Source organism: Populus alba, chromosome 7 (assembly GCF_005239225.2).
Source record: "Populus alba chromosome 7, ASM523922v2, whole genome shotgun sequence".
NCBI classification, from domain to species: Eukaryota; Viridiplantae; Streptophyta; class Magnoliopsida; order Malpighiales; family Salicaceae; genus Populus; species Populus alba.
This window is the reverse complement of record NC_133290.1, coordinates 3,362,373-3,384,803: the sequence shown is the minus strand read 5'-3', so window position 1 is coordinate 3,384,803 and position 22,431 is coordinate 3,362,373. Positions and strand designations below refer to the sequence as shown.

The following is a 22,431-nucleotide window of genomic DNA, read 5'->3' as shown; positions in this document are numbered from 1 at the left end:
ATTAATCTCATGACCCTTTTCAGAAAAAAAGAAAGAAAAAAAAAGAGTTAATACATGCTTGTGGATGTATGACCACGCGTCCATTAAGAAGCTTACAAATTCAAGCTAGTTTGAAGATGTTGGGGCCAATAGAAATGGGTAGGATATCCATATAAATAATTGCAACTCAATTTTTAAGATCATAGATAGATTTTGAAACAATAAAATCCTTTTAATTAGCTTTCCTTTCTTGATGAAAATAAAACTCAATTTGAAATTTGTACCACGAGATTAAAAATCCTTACCAATATAGGCCAGTGTCAATAAAAAAGATTAATTTCAATTATATGTTTAGTTAAAAAAAATAACTAATATATAAAATAAATATGTTTTTATGATATTTTTGAAGTAAATTCTTGTTCTTTTAAAATATTAGAATATTTTATTTATCGTAATTCTCTATGTTTTATTTTATTTTAAAACACTAACTAAGCATTTGAGTGCACAAGTAGAATTCTATTCACAGTTTAATTACTTTTCTAAAAAAGTTACTTGACCTGAGATTTCATAAAGAACGGAGAAGAACTAGAAAAAAAAGTAGAGCTACAAGAAAAAATGATATTAGCTATTTGACAAACCTAGCTAGCCCAAATCAAATGAAATATTGTTGTGTGTCAAAAATCATTTCAACTTAAAAACTTAAGCTATTAAATGAGATTCTAGGATATAATTTATATTATTCTTTAATACATTTCTTTCAAGTAAAAGCTCTTTGAGCTTGAAATTTACACAAACCCATATTATCTTGTGCTTAATTTTTATTAAATAAATAGGGATGATGAGATTCGAACTCGTGACCACTATCTTATTAAAGTTCTAATACCATATTAAAGAATAAAAAAGTATATGCAACAGAGAGATCTATCAAGTCAATTCGAACGCGTTATAATTGATGAGAATTGGACCCTCCACTGAAAACCTTTAGAAAGCTCTCATCAACACGGGACAGAGTCGGAGCCAACTCATTGGAGTTCAACATTGCCATGGCCTGCAGGAACCTTTAGCTAGCCTATGAACATCATGGCTAGAGAGTTCCTGCTCTGCTCAGCAACGTCATGCCCATTAAAATCATGCTGGTAATCCTCCTTTTTCTTGCACTGGCTTCTATAGGCGACATGCCAATGAACAGCTTACACGAATTGTAGCATGTGCCCATTTAATTGGTCCACTTAAAGCTGATCTGAACGAATGCAACGAGACTCTCTCTTTCAAATTAATAATTAATAATCTCAAACCAATTTGCACACAATCAATCTATCCATTTCTAAATGTATATTTGTAATAAATCTTTTCATGAAAAATTAATCTTGTTAGGTTTAATTTGAGCTATGTGATACGATGGTTCTCTTCCATTAAACGATAATTAAATACAACTGGATACATAAATTAAGTCTTTTTATATAAAGAATATTCTACTCAAATTCATGATAAATAAAACAAGAAGATTGGAAAAAAAAAACCCATTTAATATTCGATGTTGTCTCTTGGAGTGCCATGGATTGTAGAGAATTTGATGCCTTTGGCATTGTTAATGAACATGTAGACACGACCATGAAATCCCACTAAAAATAATATTTGCTTCGAATTCATGAATTTATATACTCAGTGCTATCGCTTATAAATGATAGGGCTCTTTCTTTTTCTGGGATTTTTAATCGAGAAAGAAATGAAAAGTTGTACCTCCACCACACTTTCTTTTACTTGACCTCCTGTTTACAATAATGATTTAATATCAAACCCTAGTTAATTACTACTAGCTACAATGTAACTATTGTGATGAGAGAATACAAATATATTGGGGTAGTTTTCAATCAATATAATTAACTCACCTCTTGCAAAACATGATCCATACAAGACAAATTGGCCACGGGATGATGATCAATCATCATCTCATACAAAGACACATTACTTGTAAAACCCTTTTTTTTTTTTTTTTTTTTGTATTCCATCAATCTACAAAAAGAACAAAAGAAAAGCATCAAATTGGTCCAAAAAATTTGTTTTCAATCATACTACATCTCCTCGGTGATCAAATGGTAGAGGGGGCCTAGAAAGTATAATTAGTATTTAATTTCTTTTCAATACATCTAGAGACGTTAGAATTAGTACCTACAAGGGGGGCAATGATAGTAGCAGAAAGAAGCTTGTGCTTCACACCTTGCTATAGAGTGATTGTAGTATAGAGATCAAAATCAGTAGCAGAGCAATATAGACAAGAGTGAAGTTGAAGAGTTTGCATATATATATATATATTGGATGGTAAAGCCTTATAATAACTAATTAGTTAATTAATATACGAGGGAAAGTAAGGAGTCAAAGTAATTTTTAGCTAAATCTGGCATTTACACGACACGTGCACCATGCTTGATAAAAAAAGTACTCATGATTTTGCTTAAAGTCAACAGATTCTCAAGGCACAGACCCATGCGTCCTATCCATGGCACGCAAACCTCGATCTTTTTAGAGTACGATATAGCATGCAATGCTCCCTTAAAGATCATGATCTTCAAGTAATCCTTCCTTTTAGGCTACATCATCTCAAGCCAGTCCATTGAACTAGAATTTGAATCGCCATTTTCTCCCCCTTTCAATTCTAACATATTTTCACCATGACAAGCCGCCGCTGCCATTTTTAACAGTGACCATTGATGACTATAGCCACCAGCAAACTAACTAACTTTCAGCAGCCTCCTGCAGGTCCCAATTGTAGAACATAAGGAAGTTGAATGGCCCTTGTTGGATGCTTTATACGAACCTATTCCCCATGCATGGCATTTCATAAAGGCTAGGTTATGTTTTCTTTTCTGTAAGTTAGATAGCGAAGAGATTGCTAAGCCTCTATGGCTATGTTTTGTTTTCTGTATTAGTTTGTTTCAAGATGTGTATTCACTTTGTCCAGACTTCATGGCGGGACTCAGCAAGCTTTCTATATATTGAAGGGTGTTGTTTTATTGAACCATATGAACACCTTGAATCTACGCTCATATATAGTGATCTTAGGATTGATTTTATCATACCTAAGCTGGAAATTCAACGTTTTAGCTCGATGAAATGCAAACTATGCTCGAACTAAAGATTTGTAATAACTTTAAATTTCATGATCAGAACGTGGCTTGAGATTTGAACAACGCTAAACTTCCAAGTCTTCTTAATATAGCCATTAACACAACATCGAAGTTCAAAGCCTAAGCATCCATGGTTTCTCAGAGGATGTGGATAAACCCATAAGCATCTCATATGTTTTTTTTTTTTTTTTTGAAGGAACTAAAGTGGGTGGCGACGCCGGGTGCTGCTCAAAACTAGCTAGTCCCCTTGAGATCATCTAAAACAATATTCATTTCTCTTTTCCGATCCTTGAATAGGAACGAGCATTAAGCAACGTATCATCCTTCCACCCAGACAAAAATCAATATTCTAAATTACTAAAGCAATAGAAAGAACTACAGGGGAATATATCATGATCATAAGAACTTTTATGAACAGGATATCATTTTCGGAAGAAATTTGAAAAGTTGATTACTCTTTCAATGTTTATCTTACAGCATGACCATTAAGAATGATCATAGGTATTAAATTAAGTGGGATTCCAAGACCACTGTAATATTCTCAAGCATATCTCAGGCCGACCATAGCCTTTTGTTACATATACTATGATAGATGGATATTGACTTTAAATTTGATAAAACTTTAGGTAGCATTTGATGTTTGATATAGTGTTTTTTTGTAATGTTTTTTTTTCTATTTATATGTGTTTTTGTTGTTGTAAGACACTGATTAAACAGGTCATTTAGTAAGGTAAAATCAAGCAGAAATCATTGTTCCAGTTTTCAAATTCAAGTCCAAATTTGTCTGGTCTTTGATATATGAAATGAAGGAGACATTTGGGCATCAAGTTACATATCAAATCCGGTGCTGAGAATATATATTTTGATGGTGGAGGAGGAGGAGGAGGAAATAATTTTTTGTCCTTTGCTTTGTTTATCATCTACGTAAAGTACAATGGTCATCCGCCAACCACCGACTGACACGTCTCCCCACTGTTCTCCTAAACGTACGTTTTCCCTGCTTTTCTACTCCTGCCTTCTACAAAATACTTGTCGGTGAATCATTTGCAGGCCATAAATTTTTAAGTTCAAATGACCAGAACGCCCTTGAAAGCGACTTGAGACAAACCCCATGAATTGATGATGTCAACGTGTCTTGTCAGTCAGATTGGGGTTCGTTCCTGCAAAACCTTCGGTTTTAATGTTTTGGACCGACCACGAGTGAAAAAATAAATCGCCTCCTTTTGCTAATCGGTTAGCTCCCAACGCTAATTATTTACTTTTTATATTATCATTTTATGTTTTAATCGGAAAAAAATTGTTCTAATAAAATTTTATGTATAATATATTTTATACAATACATGAAAAATAATAGCATTAAAATTTATCAATCGGCTTAGACATGACATTATTTATATTTAATAAAAAGAATATTTTATGATGATTTAGTTAAACAACTTCGCGAGGCATGCATGCATAACAAAAATATTACTGCATATAACAGTAGAAACCAGAATAAATTAAGTGAAGGGATTGGTTTATTGTTTTTTTTTTTAAAGAGGGTCTTAAGGGCATAAAAACCCGATAGAGGGCTCCATCCCTGCCGGTAAAAATCCGAGTTTTGATGTCGGATCTGTTGGGACAACGGAGCAAGAATTTTTATAAAAATTTATTTTTTTTAATTTTAAATTATTTTTTTTATATTTTGAATCATAACATAGTCAAAAATAAAAATAATATTATTTTAATATATTTTCAAATAAAAAACACTTTTAAAAATTATCACTACTATTACCCCAAACACTTTATTTATTTTTACAATATAAATATATTTTAAAATTAATTTTATGTGATGATTTTAAAAATAAGTTTTTTAAAAAAATTTATTGATTTTATATATTTTTAAGTAAAGAATATTTTAAAAAATAAATATCATCATAAATTCAGAAAAGCTGTACGGGTCAGCCCAGTCTTTACCTACTATGGTAGTGGTGTTTTTTGGTAATTTAAATTAAGACAAAGCCATGTGAGGTGGGAGTGTCGGAGGTGAATGGCTCGGCTTGGACGGGCGGTCATTTTGGCGGCAGGTTGTCGAGTTGTGCCGTCGTGGCAGGTGTGGCAGAAAGTTTGATAACGAAACGGGAGAGAGAAAGCAAAAGTTATGGAGATGATATTTTGATGATAAATTGAAGACGACATGATAAGTTTGTTTTGGATTGTAGTTGTCAAGACAGAACAGGATAAAATAACGTAGTCTTACCTTATCTTACAGAGAACGAGTTACCTTTGTCTGTCTTTCCTTTCCTTTCCGGCCTAGTTATAAATTACCCGATCCGGGGTAGATTTGATCAAAAATTAGGTTACATATTAAGCTCCCGGTTTGGATTGCCGTTCAAATAGGAACTAGCTATAATTCAATTTATTTTTTATATATATTTTCAGAGATTTTTTTATGTATTGAAATTAAAAATAAATTTTTTAAAAATAAAATATATTATTATAATATATTTTTTAGCAAAAAAATATTTTACAAATAACCTCTACCATACAAACAAATTCTAAAAAAACAAATGTCACATCAAGTGAGACAAATGGAATGAAATCATTTTGTGTTAGAGAATAATATAAATCATATCTTGGAACCTCATATAATAGTTTAAGCTTTTGGGTTGAGATGGTTTTTTGACATGGTATCAGAGCTTTAATGACCAAGCGGTCACGAGTTCAAATCTCATCATCCCCATTTATTTGATAAAAATTATACACAAGGTAATGTAGGCATGTGCAAGTTTCAAGTCTAAAGGGCTTTCACTTGAGGGGGTGTGTTAGAAAATAATATAAATCATATCTTGAAACCTCACCTCACAGCTTAAACTTTTAGATTGAGATGGTTCTGACATTATGCATGTTTAATTAACATTAAAAACATTCATCCTTCTCAAAATAAAATAAAAACATGCGCTCACTTTCTTTTTTATTTCCTCCGAACCAAACCCGCACCTTCCTTTCCCTTTAAACAATTTTTTTTTTTTTTTTTTTTCATGTAACTACCCAACCCAACTCGAGCACGAAACATGTTGACATTAGAAGAATTCAATTTAAATACAATGTCTGGTGGCACTTTTTTTCTTGTTATATTTTTTTTCTGGGATGGGTTGTTGGGTGATGGCAGTGTAACATTTGAATAAAAAGTTTAATTTCTTTTGATTAAATATTTGTTTGAAATTGTTGTAGTTTTTACATTCGGAGGTTAGAAAAATAATTTTTTTTAAAAAAATATATGTTATAAAAACCAAAGTTTAACATAGAATTTTCATTGAGATACATGTAAAATTATGGTTTGTGTTAATTAATCTAGTATTTTCAAAATTATAATTAAAACAAATATAGTTTTTATGTTTTCGTATAAATATGTTTTTTATTATAGTGTAGGGTATTTTTTATTTGAAAATAATTTGTATTTTATTTTATTTTTTATATCAATATATTAAAATAATAAAAAAACATAAAAATTAATATTTAATATATTTTAATATTTAATACCACATATACACGAACGTACTAACGTAAGCTTAATTACAGAATTGCGAGATAAAGAGAAATAGAATTGAAGGGGTAAGTGGAGGAAGCGAGGAGTGACGTAAGGGACTGGGGACAACCAGAAACCATGCGCAATGAAGCGGTCCTCCCCCTCTTCCCACCCTTTTATATTCTCTCCCGTCTTTCACTCCTAAAGGAATTTTTTTCTTCCTTCACATCTTCATCTTCATCTCTGCTCCTTCTTCTTCTTCCTTTTGTCTCCTTCTTCTTCACCCCTTCCGTCTTTAAGTAATTTAATTTTAATACAACACACCAAGCTAGCTTGTCCATACAAACTCTTAAGGTAAGCTTTTTGTACTTGCATGGAACTCAATCCACCCCCAATACTACAAACATTATTATATTTCATTACAAAATGATCATTTTCATATATATATATATATATATACACAGAAGCTAGCTAGATTTCTTCTTTCTCGACAGTTTAAGCTAGCGTTCATACGGGAAATTAAGGGAGGTGCATTTTGTAGCATCTCTCTCCTAGCTAGAAGTACTCAAGAGGTTCCTTGAATTTCATGAGATGCATTTTGAAATTAGGGGTTGCTTTCTAATTGAAAACCTTTCTGATAACCTCTCCCTATCCGTCTTTCTCTGCCACGCATTAGAGAGAGGTAGCACATCCCTAGCTAGCTAATTGCCTAGCTAGATATATTTCTTCACGCATTTTGTCCATATTAACTTTGGCATGATCAATCAGAAGAGGAAACGAGTCAAAGAACACACCTGGAGAAGACCAGGATTTTGGTAAAAAGATTGTTAGAAAGTTCATTTCCTTGCTATTAATTTAGGTAAACCCTCAAACTCACCATTCTCTCCTGAACTTTATTGCATATAGGATCTTCCCCTGATCACCGATCCTTTTACAGACCAGCGATACGTTCAAAGAGTCAGCTGATCTCTCCCTCTCCGTCTCTCATGAAAACTACCATGTCACTAACACCTTGACAAAGCAAGCCCACCCAAATATTCTTGACTATTGTATTAACACTAACTCCTTAACCTCACCAATCTTGTAGTTGGTCGTTTACCCCTTTCTTGATCCATTAAAATGCTAGGATAAAGAGGCATTACCATATATAACCACAAGCAGTTTCATCTCTTGCGGGGCTCTTCTGCATTTTTTCTTGGAGTTTTACTAAAAGAAAGAGTGTCAGTTTCTGCCATGAAAAATCTCGACAAGCAGACAAAATGGTCAGGCCCCGTTTCTGCATTAATGAGACACACACTCTGCAGCAGCAAGAGCGCCCTTAAGAGTGCTTTTCTTTTCTCTCCTTTCTTGCAGGCTTGATCCAATAAGAAACTGTGTCTCTCTTTTTGCCTTCTCTTGACCTTTTTTTCTCTTTCCAGAAACGCATGCTTTAAAATCTGTGATAACGTCATTGGAAGTTTTCTGCTCTCTAAACAAATTAAATATTAAACCACACTAATTAATACTTAATTTTTTAATCATGCTTGTTTATAAGGCAAAACCCCGTTCTTGATGCATCATTTCTACCATTCACTAACACAAGACAACATCATTAGTGCAACCCTTTAGCTGTCCAAATTTCTTGATGGACCCTGTACAAAATAGAGGACTACCTAGCTAGCTAAGCTCCAACTATCTCTTAGTTTTTATCAAAAAAACACAAACTTTCTCATGATTTTGTTCCCTTTTCCCCTTCACCTTCTTTCCTCTTCTAGCCTTCATCATAAAAAATAATTTTATGCGAAACAATTAATTATGAGTTGTTTTGTTTTATAATTAACACGCCCTTATTTTCCTATCATAGATATATGTTTGTATGGTGAGTGTTGCTCACCACCAAATGAGTTGATGATTATACCTGATAACGCTTGTCACCTTTTCGTTTGGAGGGGTCCATTGTTTTTTTTTTTTTTTTCTATGTATTACTCTACTATAACTCTACCTAGCTTCCCCTTTTTAGCTTTTTATTCTCTGGTTTTCTGTGATCTCTTTGGTGTCTTTATATAAGTTCATCCATTCACTCACTGATCACATTTTGTTATGATTTAAAGATGATGAATTAGAGAACATTATTATTGATGGTAACGGCGGTGTTGGTGAATTTTATGCAGCATCATCAACGGTTGTTATGATGGAGTCAATGGAGTCGTGTGTCCCACCCGGATTCAGGTTTCATCCGACCGATGAAGAGCTTGTTGGCTATTATCTAAGGAAAAAAGTTGCATCGCAAAAGATCGATCTTGATGTTATTAGAGAAATCGATCTTTACAGAATTGAACCATGGGATCTACAAGGTATATCATAGTTGTATTCATTCCTTGATCTTTTTTCTCTTTTTAGGGTTAATAGATCATATGGGATCGATATCGTGGAGTTCAGATTTCATAAGGATCAACATGCATGTTAGTTAGGGTTTGATCTTGGTTAGGATTAGTTTTGACTATCCCTTGATCTTGTGTATCAACAAGTTTCTGTATGCAACATACTTTAACTACAACTCGGTACTGTACGTCTACTGATTTTATTAGTGGATCAAATAGGGTTACAGTGCACTATACACATTTCAATTATTTATTTAGGTCATGCTGACATCATTAGTTACGTTAGCCAGAATTCCTAAGAACAAACTTGAATCAACCTTGCTAAAACTTTTTAATGTGCAATATTGTTGTTAATGATGTACAGAAAGATGCCGGATCGGATATGAAGAGCAGAATGAGTGGTATTTCTTTAGCCACAAGGATAAGAAGTATCCAACGGGGACAAGGACTAACAGAGCAACCATGGCTGGCTTTTGGAAGGCGACCGGGAGAGACAAGTCAGTTTATGACAAAACAAAACTCATTGGCATGAGGAAAACCCTTGTCTTCTACAAAGGAAGAGCCCCAAATGGGCAGAAAACTGACTGGATCATGCATGAATACCGGCTTGAATCCGATGAGAATGGTCCTCCACAGGCAAGCACATCAACTTATGTCACTCTACCCCCCTCCCCTCCTCAATTGATATGTCATACATTAATAAAGGTGAAAGCAGATTGTCTTCCAACATACTGATTAGCTTTGAACAGGCTCTACATATTGACCTAGTATGCTGTTTGACATTTAGAGTTTATTAATTATAAAGAGGGTTGGGGAATCCATTACTTTTAGTTTCATGAGAGAGTTCTTTCTCTTGGACAAGATCATTAGTGCTTCATAAATTCTTCATATTACCTAACTTTTAGTGGAAAATATATAGATATCATTTAATTTCCTATCATCTAACTTTTCAACTTATGAGAAACAGAATCAGTACTCTTTACTTTTGCATGCATAGGCCACTAACTGTAGTTTCACTGTGTATGTTCTCTGGAAAGAAGACCTCCACCATCACTTAAGTCAAAAAGGTCATTAGAGATTTTAAAGCATGTGAAATAGCTTTCTTCCGATTCCTTTTTCTGGTATGGGCTGCCTTTCTGTGTTCATTTTGTCAAAAGAAAAATTCTAATTCCCATCCTTGTTCATCATCTTTGACTACTACCTCTCTTTATCAAACGAAAAGATGACTCAAAAAGCCAACATAATTTTTTTTTAAAAATTGCCTTTTCTTTGTGCTCGTTAGCTTCTTTATGCTATAGAAAAAAGTTTGAAGCAATTAAAAGATAAAAAGAACTCATGATCTCTTAAAATTTTTGTTAAGCAACTGCAGGAAGAAGGATGGGTAGTTTGTCGTGCATTCAAGAAGCGAACTACTGGCCAAAACAAGAGCATTGAAGGATGGGACTCAAGCTACTTCTATGAGGAATCAAGTGGGGTTAGCTCAGTGGTGGATCCTATGGATTATATAACAAGGCAACCACAAAACTTCTTGGCTCAGAATTTCTTGTGTAAGCAGGAGATAGAAGGAGATAACTTAAGTTTTATGCACTCGGAAAATTTTGTACAGCTTCCTCAGTTAGAGAGCCCATCCCTGCCATTAATAAAGAGGCCAAGCTCATCAGTATCGTTGATATCAGAGAATAACAACAGTAACAAAGAAGTGGAAGAGCAAAATAGAATGCTGTCCAACAACAGCACCCAGAAGGTAACTGACTGGAGAGCCCTTGACAAGTTTGTTGCTTCTCAGTTGAGTCAAGAAGATACATACGACGGTGATGGTGTTTCAAGCTTTGTTGGAGCAGAAAATAACTCATCAGATATGTCATCGCTGTTATTGCAGAGTGGAAGAGACGAAGGGAACAACAAATTCAATGGATTCTTAAGTTCGAGTCCTGACTGTGATATTGGAATATGCATATTTGAGAAATGAATCTGGGGATTTTAATAGCTTTTTCTTACTTGTAGTACCACTACTCTAATGTATGATGAATCTGATGAAATTTATCATATCTATATATATATTTCTGTTAAAATATATATGGTTGCAACCCCCCCCTCCCCGGCTCTCTGTCTAAACGTGGCTATATATATATATTGGCACATATAATTTAATTGTTCAATGATCATGAGAGACAAAAGTAACAAGAAGGAAAAGTGAGGAAGAACTTTAAAGTACACTTTCTGAAGCGTGCCTTACTTGGGAAGAGAGATCAATTCAAGCTACAGTTAGTAGCAACTTACAGTCGATCATTTTCTTCATGGCTATGAAGGCAAGGTATTCCTTCTTGTGATTCATTACTATGAACCGATTCTCAGTTCTCAATTATCGTTTTTGTTTATTTTTCGAATTTAGCCATAAACATGTGGAGACTGTCCAGCTCGTTTCGTATCAAATTTGATTTCTTATTTTTTTTGTAAATGACATTACTTTTAACTTTTTAAAAACAAAATTAAAACCAGAATATTTTAGATTAATCTACTGAATCTATAATCCGGGCTAGACCAAGTTTTATAACCATGAAACAATATAAACGTGATTATTTTCTAGTATATTTTTGGTTTATATAGAAAACTAGCTAGAAACAGGTGAAAAGCTGTTCTATCAAACATACTATTTTCTCGAGAATATATAAGTGGAAAAAAAGAGAGGAAATTTACAAAACATTTGGACATTCTTTTTGTAGTGTTCTTAATCGGGAAATAATCTATTTTAGAATGGAGATAAAAGAAGAGATGGAAATTGGAAAATTATTTCCTGAAAATAAACACAACCGCAAGCCTAGCCTTTTTTTCCATTCTTCAAATGGACAGTACTGTAGATTGCGGATACTCAGTTCTCGGATATAAGCTGTTTCCATGCATGATCTTCAACATCATCTTCGTCTACAAGTATATTTGAAAGCTTAATCTAGATTATATTCTCAAGTTATCATTAAGACTATTTGAATTTTTTTTTTTTAAAAAAACTGTAAATACATCAATAATTTACCTGGGAATGGCCTGTTAAAGTTGATCCAATCGTACAAAAAAGAAAAAAGAAAAAAAGTTTCGATGCATGAAACTTGATTCGAGTAATACCTCACTGTTAAAATTAAAAACCTCCATCTGATTAATAAAAAATGGTTTTTGGATAAAGAACAAATATATTGGCTTTAGCTCTCCCTAAAGATCTAGTGCAAAGCCATGCATTACATGATAACACAACTGTAATACTTTATTAAGCTGTAATATGAATTAATTCGTTAGAAAGTAATTGCTTTCAAAACTAATTTGTTGTAGAATATTTTCAAATACTAGACCGATCATTTTTTTTTCTTTTTCATTTACTATGATTTTATTATTATTTTTATCATCTAGATAGTACATAATTATTTTTATTATATTACTTACTCAATTGTCAATATTTGATGTGGAACAATTAATCCAAGATTTTAATTATCAGATTTACAAAAAAAAATGGTTCAGCAAATTATACGAGCAATTTAACTCAAAATTATTATAAATTTTGATCCAATCATTAAATTGTACTTAAATTTTACAAATAAATTTCATTCTAGCATCAAGCATCTAGATTACTCAAATTCGTCGAATTCCATTCCGAAGGCCCTAAAAATTGCATTATAAGTTTCAGCTGGCATTTTAGAATTGTTTCCTTGTTAATTTTGAATTCTAGCTTTATTTTTTTTTTCTCTAGATATTATAGATATTTAGGGTATTTAAGTTTATCTTTACTTTTTGTTAAATTAAAAATTACATAATTTTACAACTTTAGCTGCCCTTTATTTGGGTTTAGATATTTGTTAAACTCAAATACATAGTTTAATTTCTCAATGTCAATATATTTTAGGTTTCAAGGAGTTATTAACGAGTCCAACTCGAAATCTGATAAAATATGCATACTTTTTTATCTGATTGTTTGACCAACTAAGATTTTGCCTAATAGACCTAATTATATATGGAAACTAGCTTGCCAGATTAAAAGCCATTGTTTTGGAATTTATGTTTCCATTCATTTTTTATTTAGATTATAACTGTCAATTATTTAGGATTTTAATAATTATGATGTTTTTCTTATATTTAAACGTGTCGATTATTATTTTTTTAGAAGATAATTTATGAAATAAAAAATTTTAAACAGCTATTAAATTTTTTAGAGTTTTCTTACAATTAAGGATATTAACCTTAAATTTGAGAATTACATTAGTTTTTTCTCTCTATATATTTTAATGCTAAAGAACTTTAAAGATTGAAAAAACATATCCATGTTATATATTGCTTTATTTAGTAATGCGTGTTCAGAAAATACTTATAGAAAAGAAAAGGATATATATATATATATAAGAAAAAGCCATGGACCAATGCATGTTGAATTATATTGTATTGCGACCAGTGCACATGCAATTATGAAAGACAAATTCTGAGATTTTGGTTGGCTCGATAGAAGCATGATCAGGACCACCTTATTGAAAAACAGCTCTGCTATGGAAATTTATAATATATAGAAGGAATATATATATATATTCCTTCTAATGAATGCGATAACTTTGTTTAATTAATAAATTAAACTCATCTGTTCTTTAATATATTTGGCTTATTAATTAAGAGGAAAAAAAGAAGAGCATATATACATTTATCTTTGAAAGAAAGATCTTAATTAGGTTAATTACCTCAATTAATATCTAGAATATGAAGCCACGAGCTTGGAGTAGGATTTCAAGAAGGGAAAAGAATATTGAAATACATATTTTCAAGAAATGGATAGAGTTCATGCAAGCGAATCGTGAGGAGTTATAAGCTTCTTTTCTCCTCAAATAGTAAAATGCTTGAACAGGTGTAAGAGAAAGAAAATCATGGGATTGAATACATCTGTTCTGTTTTCTTGCGGACCAAACAGACTGTAAGAGAAAGAAAATCATGGGATTTTTATCTTTTGCAGCGGAAGAGAGAGCTGAGGTTGATTTGTGTGAAAAGGAAGATGGTCATTGGTCAAGGAAGGGAACATCTAAGTGTGGGCTTGGTGGGCCTAGGGTTTGTCTAGCATGCGTTATCCCATTGGGCATGCTTTAAGTTGTCTTTATTAACATTTTGATCCCTCTTCGCTGTTGTTATTTTAGTATTTTGCTTCTTCTTTTTTTCTTTTTTTTTTGTGTATATAATTGTATTTTTAAATATATATATATATATATATATTTTTTATTCTTGGATATTTAATATCCTGATGTGAAAAATAAATTTTAAAAAATAAAAATATATTATTTTAATATAATTCCAAACAGAAATATTTTAAAAAATAATTATATAATAAATAAATATACCACTTTATACCTTTTCTTCTGTATTATGTGTATGTTTGTGTCCAAAAATGATTCCTTGATTGGATAAACAGGCACGTTGCCTTTTCACACATTAGGTGGAGAAGATTCCCAGACGGTCCTGATTAACATTTTTATGTGGGTCCACTTAATGTGCTAAGGTTGATGTTAATTTCTTGTCATATACCATGTGTTTTTATCATAGGGAATGGCCGGATTTAATTTCAACTTTGATTCTTTTATATACAAATATTTTAAAATAATTTTTTTTAAGAAAAATGATAAGGGTTTTTTATTAATCCGGTTCAATATAAATTCTAATTTTATATCTTATCTGTTCGACTGGTCCAATCCTACTAAATCTTATAATTATACATATATTATATTAAATTTGAAAAGATTAAGATTGTAAAATAAAAATTCTTAAAAAAACACGAGTTTGTATATAAATAGTTTACTTAAAATTTGATCAAAGAAAGATTTGATTTAAATACATGAAAATTATCATACTACTAGGTTTAAAAAAGAAAAGGAAACTATACAATAACAATAACTTAATCCAAATGGAAAACAACTAAGTTGTATAGCATGAAATTATAGATTGTTGGCTTGCAATATATATATATATAAACACACCTCTAATTATTAACATGTAGGCTTAATTATTTAGGTAATTAAATTTCTTGAGTACCACATATATCTTTAAATATATTAGCTAGCTAGCCTTCTAGAAAGCAAAGTTTGAGAAGCTTTCAATGATTTCAAATCTACATGAGAATCACCAACTAATTGATGTGTGTAAAAGTCCTAAACTTAATTAGAGCAAATTGAAAAGAAGCAGTCCACAAGGAGGAGGGCCTGCTGGTGCATCAGTGTCAAATGATAAAAATGTACAGTCGAAGAAATAGCTCACTTTCAACATGGACGACGACTCCATCTCCTCCTCCATGCTCGAATTTTTCATTTCCTTCGCCAAATTCAATGGCCAAATCACATACATTTCAGTGATTGCACGTATCACCTTTATTTCCTAAACAATATTAATTTGGTTTTAACCACGCACCAATAGCAGAGTACTGTCATGTCACCATGTATTTTTCCCTTGATTGATTAGGTATGATCACTGCACTTTAGTCTTCCTAATGATTCCTGTTGTGTTCTTCGTTTTTTCATTAAGTGGTGTGAGGTGATTGATAATCTAACAGCAAAATAGACCTTGCACCCAGAAATAATCACTGCTCTCTGCTTCAAAGTCATGGTGCCATGCTGCAGACACCTCCACAGGACCTGTAACTTGACTCAAGCTACCATTACTTGCTTCGATAAGGATAGTTGTTCTCATATTTGGGCAGCGGGGTCCATGTGGATCAAAAGTTGATCAGTCTCATTAAATCATATAGTATAGTTTGAAAAAACAATTGGGTTAACAAAAAATATCGGGTTCTTGAGATTTGAACTTTAATTAAGTTCCTCCATATCTAATTAGTTCACTAATTTCTGTTGGAGTTCATCGGAAGTGGTCGAATTTGATCTACTATTAAACTTAATTAACCAAGATCTCGGTAAATTAGTATATTTTACATGTCCTTAATGAGCTAATAATCTTGGTTTTAATAGAAATTTGTAACGGAAAAATTAAAGGAGGAATTAATTAGCAGCACTGTCTCAAATCTAAAATATATCAAGAATCCAATTACATTTTTGAAATTGCAAAGTTCAATGTGAATAGAGATTATCGAACCACCTCATGCTGCTAATAAGAAACTGAGTTTGTTCTTTTTCTTTATTTATTAAACTTTATGTTAAAGAAATCCTTCGAAATATATATTATTAATCGTTAAATTAATGTATATGAATATCAGTCAAGCTTTAGTGTTGTTGTAACGGGTAACATGAATAAAAACTAGGGTTTTCAAGTTTTAAAAGCATAATTCTGAACAATGTTGGAAGCTTTTTTTTCATTGATCAGTGGTATATTATATTAATATTGACTGAAGGGGGGGCTAGGGCACGTTCAATTCAGCTGCTTCGCCATAGAGGTTTGGGCCAATCACGTCCTCCCAAATGAGTGCCAAAGAAACATTGTTTGAATAAGAAGCAGAACAAAAGGAATGATGATCCTTGTGGTTGTCACCACTCTTGATCGAGAAGAAATATGAAGCAGGAAACACATGCTGTCTGGGTTTTGGTCGGGGAGTACTGTAAGATACAAGCTTCCGGGCCAACCAAGAGCCTCCACGATAAGTGTGTTCTTGAAGCTTTTTAGAAGATGAGCAATCAGTAAAATGGTTGACCAGAACAAGCTCCCTTTTTGTAGAACAATGATTCCAATGATGGCACCCAACAAAACCACCATAACCCCATCTTTTTATCTGTTTTTTTTTCATGCAAAGATAAGATAGAAATCCTGAAAAAGGCGAGCAAAGAACGACACAACCCTCCCTCCCCCGTGCCGTGCTCCACTTAAAACGAATTACTGCTGTTAAAATTGAGAAGTTTTATTGATGTTGAAAGCAGAGAGAAGATAATTAGGAATTGAAAACAATGTTCAAAGAGAATGTGAAAGGGGGGCTAGCTAGGTCCAAGATGCTATGGTGACATGGCTCAAATCAATTGACCAGCATTTAATTTAGAGTGAGGCAGTTTCCAATTCTCGTAAAGTTTGATCGGAACGACATGAGAACCTTCATTGTCATCATGAATTTATGATCCACGCCCTACTTTTAAAAAAAAATATAGAAAAAAGATGGGTGGACTAAAGACCAAATCAAGCACATTAACCACGCATGATCTAATAATCCCACCCAAATCTAGAATTGGGTGTTATATCAATCTGCTTTTTTTTGTAGACTTGGCTTTTCTATCCTTCACTCTTGTTTATAGTCCTTCCTTGCTATTTTGTGTCGAGCTTTTTTGGGCTTCTTGTCTCTTAAATTCAATATAATATAAAAGCATAAGCCTCTTTTTTCTTCATCTCCGCTGCCTCATTCCTCCATCCACGCTTTGTGTGAGGAAGGAAGTTAGAATCCCACATTGAAAACAAATACCAAGCTTGGCCCTTTCACTTTCATGTAGACTTATCCTCAATTATGAGTTGGGCCTTATGGGCTTGGCATTTCTGTGAACTTGGCCCTTCTATCTCTCTAGGCTCTTCTAGATTTCTTGTCTCTCCCCTTTTAAATTCAACATAAATTTTGAGGGGAAAAAAAATTGATACTCGTACACTTCTAAGAGAGATAAAATGAAATTAACTCAAATTTTAAAATACTCATGGAGTTAATACCAATGTTTACTCAATAAGTTCACTTTGAAGAGAGAGAGAAATATAAAGAGAAAGAGAAATGTGTTCATAAAAAAATAATAAGAATATTTTTACTTCTTTATCATGTCTCTCCTCTGTGTTTCTCTCTCTTATTGAATAAGTGTTGATAATCAGTTTCTTAATATCATAAAATTTCTTGTGAAGTTGGATGCACAGAAAAACAAACATCAATAATAAAAAAATAAATTTACTATTTTGTTTTCTTATAGTTTTTTTTTCCTTTTCTTTTACGAGAAGACTCGCACTTGAACCTAATACGACACGAGAAAGGACAACATTCCACTTGAATTATGCTAACAAAGAATATGATTAGCTTAAGTTAGCTCATGCTTACTTTTCAGCTTGAAGCACAATCCTGCGAGTCGAGCATAAATGAAGCTGGGCAATTTGAGATTTTCATCATATTTTAAAATTTTGAGGGGGCCATGATAAAGAGATATCGACCCCTCGATTTTGATCGCTATCAACTTGCAAAGCTTATCTGAGTTTGTTTTGGAAGCTCAAAACGAAACCGAGCCAGCCATTTCTTTAAAAATGCAGATCCATCGTAGGCAAACATGCCATTTAAGTTGACCAAAGCTCTTTTACACGTTGACGTCACATATGGGTAGCGCCACTTGTAGAGCCCATATTCTCTTGCGGCCCTTCTTCTGTGCCTTTAGAAATTACGATATCTGGGTGTGGGTTTTATTCAAGGGTAGGCTGTAAGCTAAAACAAAAACAACGTCAATATGTTAATAAAACAAGACACGGAGCAATTTGAAGATCATGCAACCTAATCCATATACTGCTGAAACCCTGTCAACTTCATTCTCAATTGGCACAGCCTCCCCTTCCAAGCAAATTGTTCTGCATTACATGTCAAGATGGAATAGGTTGAACTTCTAAAACTGTTAAAGCTTGCAAGTACGGAATTGATTTTGGTTGCACTTTCAATAATTCAAGCCAATGCCATGCATGGAAGAAACGATTGGGACCCGAAAAGACAGATTTCAAGTACATGATCTTGCCTGCAAAAGCCATCCTAACCAGACATCGGAAAGATCTCAGGGACAGGTCATACTGTGTCCCTGAGTGATGTTTAACAACTTTCTCAGGGAAATTTATTCAATCTGAAACATCTCAGGAAATTACACAACTTTCTGTAGTGATGTTTAACAAGACTGAAACACAATTTCCCATCATTGACATACTAGCATCCCTGGCCAAACAAAGACACTAAAAAAAGATATTTATTATTGGTATGGGAGAGTTTGTAGGAAAATAGCATTAGGATTTCTGCAGGGCCTCCTTTTGGTATCAAACGAGCATAAAATCCATCAAGTTCCCAACCAAAAAAATTTGTCTGTCAGGGAAGAAAAAGAAACAAGACAGGGTAGGAGACCAAGGATCCAAGCAACACAAACAGGAACTCAGATTCAGAATTAAAACAAGGGTCAAGACTAGGGTTAAAAACATAATACCATAGCTTCGTATTAAACATAAAGTGAAATCGCACGGAATGCAAATTTTAAATAACTAGAATACATCAGTTCATATTAGAATAGCACAGGAGACCTGATAGTAGAAACACATTAATGACCACCTAAGCAAACAAACAGAACCAAAACGAAAAAACATCAACCTTTAGGCCCTTTCTCCACGAATTCTCCTGGCAAGTTGGATATCCTTAGGCATGATGGTGACCCTCTTGGCATGGATAGCACAAAGATTAGTATCCTCAAACAAACCGACAAGATAGGCCTCTGCAGCCTCCTGAAGCGCAAGAACAGCATGGCTTTGAAACCTCAAATCCGTCTAAAACAAAGAAAGAAAAATCAGAATGATCTTTATAGAATTAAACATGAATAGGGAGAAACAGCAGTCATCATAGGGAATTATTACCTTGAAATCTTGTGCAATTTCACGGACAAGACGTTGGAAAGGTAACTTCCTGATCAAGAGTTCAGTACTTTTCTGGTACTTGCGGATCTCACTGTTGAAAAGAAATGGATTTACAAGCATAAACCATCATAAGAAAAAACACAATAAAATCGTAACTAGGAAATAATGTTTAGAGAAGGAATGAAACCCTTACCGGAGAGCTACAGTTCCAGGACGGTAACGATGAGGCTTCTTGACACCGCCAGTGGTGGGAGCAGACTTTCTTGCAGCCTTCAAATTCAAAATAAAAGATACAGAGTTAAAATTCATAGCAACATTACAAAAACAACTAGCCTCTCTAAGCAATTGATGTCAGGAGGCAGGTCACCGATTGGGTCCAATCAATGTCTACCACCATATCTTTTGGAGAGGTAACAAAAACCATAAATCATAAGAATTCACACTACTAATTGAGAAACAATTCATTCTCATTGCACTACTTTTATAAATCGGAAATACAAGTAACCACCCAACAATGAATATTGTAAACCTCGATTGACTTTGTATATTCAAGCAAGGTTTCAGATATCATGAAATCAAACATATATTAATAAAATATGATATAAATTGACATTTTATATTTTCACTTTATCTGTCTATATGAGAGAAGGAGAAGGGCATGCCTTGGTGGCGAGTTGTTTGCGAGGAGCTTTGCCACCGGTGGATTTGCGAGCGGTTTGCTTAGTACGAGCCATTTAGACCTGAAATTGGAAGCGAAGAAGAGTATTTAAGCATAAATCGGATTATTATAAACTGGGATTGAAGAGAAAATTCAAGGATTGAGGGTTAGGGTTTGCGGTTACCTGTCGGGATGGAGGGGGGGGAAGAGGAGCAGAAAGGTGTTTTCAGTTTTATTATTTCGAATTTTTGAGCGTGAGGGAGATTTGTGGAGGTTTAGTTTTTATAGGGAGAAGTAATAAGTCTCTAAACGACGGCGTAGGAACAAATCATTGGCAAAGAGAATTACTCTTATGACCTTTACGATTTATTACAAGTCTCGACTCCTTTTCTTTTTTCTTTGCATGCCACCAGCATTTCTCTCTCTTTTAAAAGTTAACTTGTTTGTATTGTTTTCACCTATATTTGGAAGCATTTTAAAAGAATGTTATCTTGAAAAATAATATTAAATTGATTTTTTTAGTATTTTTTTTTATAATTTTTAATTTGTTGATGTTGAAAAATTAAAAAAAATTATAATGTATTTTCAAATAAAAAATATTATATATTTGTAAAAACACAAATTTTCTATCAATCAAATTTCACCACATATTATTTTATTCTTTAAAAAAAGAATAAAATTAAATTAAAATAAATGACACAAAATAAAAGAGCCTTCGTATATTTCTTGGTCAATGAAAAGTTGACATTTGGGATGAAATATTCAAGATATCTTATTACAAATACAAGATCATATCAAATATCTTGTCATAAATATAAGATCCTATCAATAAATACAACCAATAAAATTATGTCATATGGCATTAAAAAGGACCTGAAAGCCCCTATAAATCTCTATAAATAAAGGGCCTCAACCTAAAAGAAGGGGATTCCAGGAGATAATAAAAAAAATTCAAGTAAAGAATCTCTCTCTCTCTCTCTCTCTTCAAGCAAGGAAGCTCTCTCTCAAAGAGTTCTCAAACCTACTTCATTTACACTTGAAGCCTAAAAAAAACAAAACTTTGTTGAATCAAGCCAAAATACCTCATAAGAGTTTTTCAACAATACTTTGAAGACAAATCAAGGTACTCTTAAAAATATCAAATCACAATATCTTGCTTTGCAATACACGCTCAAATTTGCGCTCTTGCAGAGCACAAATCTTGGCTTGATTACTCAAATAAATCAAGTCATCATACATCAAATCCAAAAAAAAAATCAGAGGATTACCATATTCCTTTGAAAGAATATATTACATAGAGATTGTACCTATTTATATATTTAATAAAATCATATATTTGTACACGTGTGCTTGTTTAATTTCAGATGCTCAAAATTATATCTACAATATCATAATATCAAAAAAAAAAAAGTTATTATTTATCCTTACAAACCTTGGACTTGGTAAGTTGATTCAAGATCTAGCTTATGTTGGGTTTCACAATAAATAATGAACGCCTGGTTAAAAACTTATGTTGGGTTTCACAATAGTTAAAAATTTAAATTAACTGTAATCTAACTAGTTGATACAAGAAAAACTTAATTACAATCCTGATAATTTCATTTAAAAAAAAAAAGAATTCAAAATTTAGCTTTTTTATTTCTCTTACTAAATTTTAAATAGATGGTTAAAAAATTATGTCGTCTCGTAACTTCTCTTCGAATTGTAAGACAAAAAAATTATAATTGAATAAGTAAATCTACTGACTAGCTAAACCAAATCATAGGTGGACAAGAGCTAAGAAATTTAACCGAGTATCAAGGTTGGTCTGCTTAGTTCAGTGTTTGAGGACATAAAAAATAAATACATAAACGTATTTAATTAAAAAATAAAAATAATCATATTTTTAAAACAAGACATACAAAGATATTTCTCATAAGCTATGAGTCACAAATTTACGTTCCTTGCCATGAACTACGAGTCAAAAATCTCCTGCATCAAAGATCTATCTAGCGTCCACTCGTATTTAATATTTTGTTTATATAAAGAATTCGAGGCACATTCAAGCACCGGGATCAAAAGGCCACTAACATGGAGGCGCCTCCTTCCATGGCGAACAGCACACCTCGCCAGCGCAAATCCAAGTCCCTCGTCAACATCCCGAACCGTCTCTAATTCTCGGCTGCCGAACTGTGCACCAATTAGGTTTTGCAAAACAAAAGGAAATCGAGATAGCTAGGGAAAAATCAGAACCACAATCACAAA

General features: G+C 32.9%; 2 protein-coding genes across 3 annotated transcripts; one reads left to right on the top strand and one right to left on the bottom strand.

Moving 5' to 3' along the window:
- The first annotated feature begins 6,814 nt into the window (after positions 1-6,814).
- On the top strand, positions 6,815-11,061 carry LOC118063127 (NAC domain-containing protein 37). 2 transcript variants are annotated; one of them, XM_035077060.2, is made up of 4 exons: positions 6,815-6,966; positions 8,763-8,945; positions 9,337-9,608; positions 10,342-11,061. In XM_035077060.2, exons 2-4 carry the CDS (start codon positions 8,780-8,782, stop codon positions 10,939-10,941), a joined length of 1,038 nt encoding a protein of 345 aa, XP_034932951.1. In that variant the 5' UTR covers positions 6,815-6,966; positions 8,763-8,779; the 3' UTR covers positions 10,942-11,061. The 2 variants fall into 2 exon arrangements, with proteins under 2 accessions (XP_034932951.1, XP_034932950.1); XM_035077059.2 differs by lacking the exon at positions 6,815-6,966 and adding an exon at positions 7,458-7,936.
- An 8,032-nt stretch (positions 11,062-19,093) lies between these two features.
- On the bottom strand, positions 19,094-20,509 carry LOC118063136 (histone H3.3). The gene is made up of 5 exons (XM_035077073.2): positions 20,372-20,509; positions 20,192-20,269; positions 19,723-19,799; positions 19,530-19,620; positions 19,094-19,442 (listed from the first exon to the last, which is right to left on the bottom strand). The coding sequence occupies exons 2-5, from the start codon at positions 20,261-20,263 to the stop codon at positions 19,272-19,274; spliced, it is 411 nt and encodes a 136-aa protein (XP_034932964.1). The 5' UTR covers positions 20,264-20,269; positions 20,372-20,509; the 3' UTR covers positions 19,094-19,271.
- Between the last annotated feature and the right edge of the window lie 1,922 nt (positions 20,510-22,431).